Below are 8,963 nucleotides of genomic sequence, written 5' to 3' on the forward strand. Positions count from 1 at the left end.
GGACATTAGTGCAGGCCGTCAAATCTCAGCACGTAGCCCTCTCAAAAATTTGTGCCCTCTACTGGATGAGAACCAAGTGCTACGAGTGGGTGGAAGGTTAGAAAACAGTAACCTTCCCTATGAAGGAAAGCATCCAGCCATTATTCCTTCAAATTCGCATCTGGCAACACTGATTTTGGAAAATGAGCATAAAAGACATCTTCACGCTGGGTTACAATTATTAGTATTCTCTGTGCGTCAACGATACTGGATCCCGAAGTGTCGTCAATTAGCAAAGAAAATTATTCATCATTGTGTGACATGTGTTCGTCTCAAGGCATCACCCCTAACTCAACAAATGGGACAATTGCCATCTCATAGAGTACGGCCGGCACCAGCGTTTTTAAATTGTGCGGTCGATTATGCAGGGCCAATAAACATAAAATCAACTTCCAGAAGCAAATCGCTCAAAAAATGTTATATAGCAGTATTTGTTTGTATGTCTACAAGAGCCATACATTTGGAAGCGGTCAGTGACCTCACAATCGAATCTTTCCTTGCAGCCATGAGAAGATTCATAGCAAGAAGAGGCAAATGCAGTAATATTTACAGCGATAATGGCAAAACATTTGTAGGTGCAAATAATGCGCTTAAAGAACTCTACAAGATGTTACGAGAGGATACATTTCGTAAAGGGGTGGAGGAGTTCACATCTTCGGAAGACATACAATGGCATTTCATCCCGGCGCAATCTCCGCACTTCGGGGGATTGTGGGAGGCAGGAGTGAAATCTATGAAGCATCATCTCGTCAGAACTACAAAGGGCGCGACCTTGACCTTTGAAGAACTTTGTACGCTCTTAGCGCAAATTGAGGCATGTCTCAACTCTCGTCCTATAACAAAAATGAACGACGACCCTAGCGATACAGATATTTTAACCCCTGGTCATTTCCTAATAGGCCAACCTCTCACCTCTATCCCTGAGCCAGACATAACTGACCTCCCTAACAAGAGACTAGACCGTTGGCAGCAAACACAAAAATATTTACAAGTGATTTGGAAGCGGTGGTCGAAGGAATACCTGAACGGACTCCAACAGAGAAACAAGTGGTATTTCCAAAAGAACAATATAACCCCAGGTACTATCGTATTGTTGAAGGAAGCAAACATTCCTCCTTTGTCATGGCGCTTAGGTGTAATTGAAGAAGTGCATCTGGGTAAAGACTCGCTAGTGAGAGTTGTTACTGTACGAACTGCAAGCAGCATTTATAAACGTGCAGTGAATAAACTGGTTCCATTACCTTCCCCAGTTTCTTCCCATCAGTGACAATTATGTGTGAAAGTGTCTCATTGTTTGTTGGTCGCTATCCGACCAAGAGGGGGGAGTATGTTAGTATTTTCTTATTTCCCTTCAAAATAGTGTTTTCTTGACCCAAAGATGGCATTGGAATGCATTTTTTGTAAACAGTCCCTGTTTCCAACTTTCACCCCAAAGACAACCGTTAAGGAAGGGAGAAGGGGGAAGAAGTGTCCTCGCCGGAGCGAAGAGGGTTCGTCGCGAGGAACAGAAGTGAGCATGATGGACAATGCGAGTGCGCGAGTGGTTTGTGTGCGTGAAATTAGCATTTAACATAGACAAACAATCTATCAAACAATTGCGTATCAAGAACAATCAGCCTAAATGATTATTTGGCACTCAAGTGCAATAGTGCAAGACAATGTGTTTTTACCACGTCAATTTCGTGTTTCAATTATAAAACAAACAAACAAAAACAATCGATCAAGTGAAACAATAGATTCAAGTTAGCTTTATTAACTATTATTTAGTTAACTTTATTAATCTACAATCATATGTTCCTTTAATTGATTTATATTTGTTATTCCACTTACTATATATATGATAAATTAAATTACTATTGAATGCGAATGCGATCATTATTCAACTCGCGTATCCGTGGATGAACCTCCTATGGAAATACAGTTCTGTTATAAATTAACAGTGGTCCTCCAACTATTGCTAATCAACCAGACATACCAAACATAACAAACAATCTCTTTTAGTGCAATCGTTAGTGCTTCTTAGAATACCAACCCCAACATTAGTGCTTCAATAGTTTGGACGCTAGAAGCAAAAAACTTTGAAGGGCCAACTTCACGTTAGACCCCCCCCCCCAGAAAGCACTAACGATTAAACCTAGTGCAATCGTTAGTGCATCGTTGGTGATTCCAGAAAACACGAATAGTTTCGTTAGTGCTTCACAATTAGTGTAGCTATGGCCAGTTATATGTCACGAAACTCCCATAAGGAATACATGGGAATTTTTAATTGGCTCAAATTTCCGCCAAATTCAAAAGCGCTAATGATCTCTTCTAGTGCAATCGTTAGTGCTTCTTAGAACACCAACCCCAACATTAATGCTTCAATAATTTGGACGCTAGAAGCAAAAAACTTTCTGGGGGGGCAACTTCACGTTAGCCCCCCAGAAAGCACTGACGATTAAACCTAGTGCAATCGTTAGTGCTTCCAGAAAACACGAATAGTTTCGTTAGTGCTTCACAACTAGTGTGGTTATGGCCAGTTATGTCACGAAATTCCCATAAGGAATGCATGGGGAATTTTTAATTATCTCAAATTCCCGCCAAATTCAAAAGCGCTAATGATCTCTTCTAGTGCAATCGTTAGTGCTTCTTTTGAGTGTACCATCTACTACCATTAGTGCTTCAACCTATTTTGATGAACTGATCTCTAATGTCTGGCAATAAATGAACGTTTTGGAGACAATGAAAAATAAGTAATTATATTCTTTCCTAAAAATAGAATATTTAAATAATCCTTGTCAATGTTATGGAATTGGCCTTTCATATTTATATACATTCGTTCAGTCCTTTTTGTTAGTCTGTATTACAATAAGTTGACAGCCAGTAGTTTCTCAAAGAGAAAGTAGCTCTCAAACCTAAAATAGTTTGCCAACTCTGGTGTAAGGGATGGTAAAAATATCGTTAGTGACGGTTTCAGGTAATCAATTGTTTCTTTCTTTTTTATCACTTCCAAGTAATATATATTGGACAGTGTACCGTCTATAGTTTGTGATATGTTACAATTTAGTACTGTAAATTTCGGACCATTGGTTTTTTACTAGTAGCTATTGAACTTTAAAAAAAAAAAAAACTGGCTTTATGCTGGCGTGTTATCAACCTCATAATTTGTATTCTATGAAAGTCATGTGAAAGTTGAAGAATCTTTATTGTGCTGTCTTTTTCCCGAAAGATTCCAAATACAAGAATCTGAGTGGATATACATTTTTATCTTGTACTAGCATATATTACCCGCTTCGCTAGGTTGAAATAAATACACCTCCGGTGCTTGGGGCCCCTGGTTCGATCCCAGCTCGCAAAGTGTGGAGTTTGTAGTGGACGAACACCATGCTCGTGGATTTTCTCGGGGTTCTCCCGTTTCTTCCCACTTTCTTCATTCCACTATTTCACTCATCTCTCATCATCACCGTCTCCTTTAGCCTAACCGACATAACCGTGGGACGTAAAACTTAAAGATTTCATTTCATTTTGAAATAAATAATTTAAATTCATACTGATATTGCTCATTTCCGATCATTTTAATGTATGTCACCCCTCCTCATCCCCCAAGTGTCAGGGCTGAAAATTGACTTAAACAGGATCAGAAGTATCACTGTTAATCTCGCGACCGCAAGAACTATAGATTCATCACACACTAATATCTGCCATTTTTGACCATTTATATATATTATATACCAGGGAAGCAAGAAAGTTCGTGCGCTTTTGAACCACTCCCGCTTCCATTTGGCTGCTGCGGCGACATCTGTCCCCGTAGCATGAAAGTTTTGACTGTTTGGGAAAGCTTATTCATTGACGCATCAGCCACGGTGAATATAACAACGCATTTGTCAGTGTAGTGTGTAAAAATCGCTCGTGATCATGTCAGTGTCAAATGAAGTTTTTAGAGCTTGTTTGCTTTACGAGTTTAAATTGGGGACAAATGGTGCAGAAGCAGCTAGAAAAATATGTGTTGCGCTCGGAGAGGGTGTAATAAGTAAATGTACAGCACAAAAATGGTTCCAGACCTTTTCAACTGGTGACGAGACCTTTCAAGATAAGCCTCGCTCTGGGAAGCCTAAATCAGTGGATATGGACCACCTGAAGGCCTCTATTGAAGATTATTCCAGTGAAACATGCGAGGAACTTGCTCACCGATTCGAGGTAAGCAGGAAAATTATTCGGGTAAGTCTGCATCAGTTGGGGAAGACTGAAAACTGGGTCAGTGGGTCGCTCACGAGCTGACCGCTATGAGCCAAGTTCTAAGACTGAATATCTGTTCATTTTTGTTGACGAGACACAAAATCTGTCCAATTTTGGACCGTATAATAACTTGTGACGAGAAGTGGGTCATGCATGACAATAAACAACGGTCATACCATTGGCTATCACTGAATGATCCGAAGCCTTTGACTGCAAAACCGAACATCCATCAACACAAGGTTTTACTCTGTGTTTGGTGGACTACAAACGGTATCGTGCACTACGAATTCTTGGAAAGTGGTAAGACAATTACCAAAGATGTGTACTCATCACAACTGAGAACGGTAGCCACCAACGTGACCCAGAAACAGCCAGCACTAGTAAACAAAAGAGGTGTGCTCTATAACCAGGACAACGCGCGCCCTCACACCGCAAAACAGGCGCTGGAAGTAATCTCAGAACTTGGTTGGAAGCTTGTATCTCATCCTCCCTAGTCCCCAGATGTCGCCCCTTCGGATTGCCATTTATTCTTGGCCATAGACAACTTTATGCGTGGCAGGCAGTTCAAGACTGAACAAGACGTCAAAAATGCAGTTGCTGAGTTTTCCGAGTCTCGGGAACAAATATTCTACAAAACTGGCATTTACAAGCTTGTTGAGCGCTGGGAGAAGGTTGTAGAAGCAAATGGAGGCTATTTTGCCGAATAAACAAACGGATAAAACCCCGTAATTGATAGTTTTCTTCCATAGTATAAAAGCGCACGAACTTTCTTGCTTCCCTGGTATATAGGGGATTATATATATATATATCCCCTACCCCCATGTTGCTGGCCATGGCATCGGAAGTGTCACCATTCATCTCAGCGACCTCAAAAAATGTTGATTCAGCACTAATATCAGTGAAGTTGGGCCCCCAAAGTTTTTTGCTTCTAGCGTCCAAATTATTGAAGCACTAATGTTGGGGTTGGTGTTCTAAGAAGCACTAACGAAGCACTAACGATTGCACTTGAAGAGATCATTAGCGCTTTTGAATTTGGCGGGAATTAGAGCCAGTTAAAAATTCCCCATGTATTCCTTATGGGAGTTTCGTGACATATAACTGGTCAAAGCTACACTAATTGTGAAGCACTAACGAAACTATTCGTGTTTTCTGAAAGCACTAACGATGCACGAACGATTGCACTAGGTTTAACCGTTAGTGCTTTCTGAGGAGGATAACGTGAAGTTGTCCACCCCCCAAAAAAAATTTTTAGCTTCTAGCGTCCAAACTATCGAAGCACTAATGTTGGGATTTGGTGTTCTAAGAAGCACTAACGATTGCACTCGAGGAGATCATTAGCGCTTTTGAATTTGGCGGGAATTAGAGCCAATTAAAAATTCCCCATGTATTCCTTATGGGAATTTCGTGACATATAACTGGCCATAACCACACTAGTTGTGAAGCACTAATGAAACTATTCGTGTTTTCTGGAAGCACTAATGATGCACTAACGATTGCACTAGGTTTAATCGTTAGTGCTTTCTGGGGGGGGGCTAACGTGAAGTTGCCCCCCCCCCCAAAAAAAAAATTTGCTTCTAGCGTCCAAACTTTTGAAGCACTAATGTTGGGAGTTGGTGTTCTAAGAAGCACTAACGAAGCACTAACGATTGCACTAGAAGAGATCATTAGCGCTTTTGAATTTGGCGGGAATTAGAATCAGTTAAAAATTCCCCATGTATTCGTTATGGGAATTTCGTGACATATAACTGGCCATAACCACACTAGTTGTGAAGCACTAACGAAACTATTCGTGTTTTCTGGAAGCACTAACGATGCACTAACGATTGCACTAGGTTTAATCGTTAGTGCTTTCTGGGGGGGGCTAACGTGAAGTTGCCCCCCCAAAAAAAATTTGCTTCTAGCGTCCAAACTTTTGAAGCACTAATGTTGGGAGTTGGTGTTCTAAGAAGCACTAACGAAGCACTAACGATTGCACTAGAAGAGATCATTAGTGCTTCGATGGGGGGGCCAACTTCTCGGACGTGTTCTCGATACTATGCTAAACGCTGTTTGAATAGTGCTGCGTTGCCAGGTAGTGTCGAGTGTTTACTGGTGCCAGATAATAAAGCAAGTAATCATGGAATTCTGCTTGGATACTTACTGGAGAAATTAGTTTTCGTCTCTTACCGAACTGCAACGCTAGAATCCAGGAATTAAACGTACAAATTTGGCAACAACGCATTATGGCGTTCTGCGCAAATTTCTTCTCAAAATCTATTTCCTTAAATGTAAATTAATATTTAAATAAAATGTGAAACATAACACGAAAAACGGTCAACCAATATATCTATTTTGTAACAAGATTTTTACTTTAAAGTATTTCACACATCCAAATAAACATTTCATAAAATTGAGCACTTCTAGTAAGATCTAACAGCAAGTGCCATCTTGTGTGCTCATTGTAAAACGAATAAAATATCTTCTTTTATTTATTATCTTTTTCGATATCAGAAGACACAACCAAATGAATCAGTGCCCTGTGTTGTAGCTGAAACATAACTCTATCTTATAGTACAACATTTATAATATGTAACGTTTCATTGCGCAGTAGTTAAGGGAATGAGATAAAATATGTACTGCCTTCCGGGTGGTGATCCACCTTAATTTATTGCTTTCACTGGGTTTTTCCTATTGTACACTGCTTTCACTTAATTCAATATTCATTTATACATTGATTTATTGATACATTACAAACTGCAATACTACTGAATAAAATGTACAAAAATACACTTTACAATTTAGAACGACCGACTTTCAATGTAGTCGTGAGCTAACCGAAATTACAAATAGTGCGATATAGGTGCAGGTACTTTCTAACAAGTAAAGGGTCCAAATGGATGAATCGAGTTGCGGGATGAGACATAGTGCACCTGATAGAGGATGTGAAAATAAGTGTATATGCAAAGTTATAGCGGCTGAGTGCCATAAGAAACGGAGGGGGGACGTCAAAGTTGGTGGGAGAAGGACTATGCTGTTATTGAAAAACATCGAAAAATTGTTGACTCGTAAAAATAGTGAAAGATAGACTGTGCAAACGGTGATAGTGATCATTATCTGCACTTATTTGGAAGATTTAAGATAATCTTTAAAGTTATTTACGAAAATATGGGAGACTGATAGTCGTGTATTGAAAGTTTGGATTATCACGAAAACACATGCAAGTTAAACAGTCTACAAGGCAAAAAACTAACAGTGAAATTTGATATCCAAGTTGTATATTATACATTATTATTTCTGACATTATTTTCAATTTTGTTCATATAGTGCCGAAGAGAGTGTTCCGGTATGGAAGTACCGCTTCCGCCTTTTTTATTATTGTTTTTTTCTTGCTCGAAACATAGATATGAATGTGGAATATTAACATGTAGGATTGAGGACAGACAGCAAATAACAGTGATCAGATGTAAGGATTATGAATTTTAGAAAGAGGTGTTTATTTAATGAGCGGAGCGAATGCTTGGACGCCACAATACACAGGGAAGAGTTAGCAGTGGCGGCTGGTACTATATGTTGCATGGTTGTGCAACCGGATATTTCTTTAATACTAAAGATATTTTTAAGTATTAAAGTGGTGTATCAGTAAAAAATAAACCTTTGCTCCTGAGCGCAAAACAGTATTGATGCATTTCTTAAAAAATTAATTTAAAAAAAAATTGAAAGAAAGAAAGTGATGCACAAATCCAGTGGCAGCAAGCGTTGCCACTGGAAGCAGTAACATTGAGCATATGGCAGCGAGCTCCTATCTCTTAATATGAGGAAGTGAATTTATTCTTGCATCGCTGCTATCCTCCCGTATTACGCGTTTCCAGTTGCTACACTGAGAGAAAAAAATGTAGGTGGCATACTTAAAAACGTAGGTTACATTCGTAATTCCTGTAGTTTCTAGACTTAACGTACAACCGTATATAACATCCTTCAGCAAACGTATAGCTGAAAAAGTATGTATTATACGTACTGTCTGCATAAGTGCAATGACGTCATTCGTGTGACGTCATCTGCAGTAACAAGTATATACGGAGATATCTAGCTTTGTGACGTCAGGATCGTATGTAGCATGTGGGTTAATAATGACGACACACACTGACTATCAGGACGGAGCATAATTTCAAGAAGTATGCAATATACGTTCTGTACGTATGTTTCTTGCGTCCAACCCCGAGACAGCATCTATATCGTACTTGTGCCCCGTACGTACGACTAGATACAATATACGTATTGTACGTATATATTACACAGATTTTCCTTATGTCGCACACAGCTTGTCCAGATACAGCATACAGAATATCCGTATGCACCATACAGACTGCACATATGTAGCTTACAGACTGTCTGCATGCAGCATATAGATTATACGTATGTCGCGTACAGGTTGGCCATATGTAATGTATGGATTGGATGTATATAGCTAATAGGTTGTCCAGATGAAATATACGGATTTTACCTGTATCGCATACGTATTGCCTTCTTGTTAAATATGGATTGGACATATGCAGAATCTAGATTGTACGTATAGTGCACCATTATTAAAGTGCTGCAACATACTGCAAAGTGCATGATACATTCTTACTGTAATGTTGTCAAATATTGTTTTACTCTGTATGAAAACAAAAATAGCTTAAAATATGGTTGATCTTCTATGTGCCAATAATAATAAAATTAACAATACTACA

The 8,963-nt window shown here is 39.3% G+C and overlaps 1 protein-coding gene across 1 annotated transcript; it reads left to right on the forward strand.

The window, feature by feature from the left end:
• Positions 1-337: 337 nt before the first annotated feature.
• LOC145670051 (uncharacterized) lies at positions 338-1,306 on the forward strand. Its single transcript, XM_081738401.1, has one exon. The coding sequence runs from the start codon at positions 338-340 to the stop codon at positions 1,304-1,306; it is 969 nt and encodes a 322-aa protein (XP_081594527.1).
• The last annotated feature ends 7,657 nt before the right edge of the window (positions 1,307-8,963 follow it).

Source organism: Thermobia domestica, chromosome 14 (assembly GCF_964235325.1).
Source record: "Thermobia domestica chromosome 14, izTheDome1.hap1.1, whole genome shotgun sequence".
NCBI lineage: Eukaryota > Metazoa > Arthropoda > Insecta > Zygentoma > Lepismatidae > Thermobia > Thermobia domestica.

Excerpts from the sequence above, each read along its gene's own strand:
- LOC145670051 (XM_081738401.1), top strand. The coding sequence starts at position 338 with ATGGGACAATTGCCATCTCATAGAGTACGGCCGGCACCAGCGTTTTTA.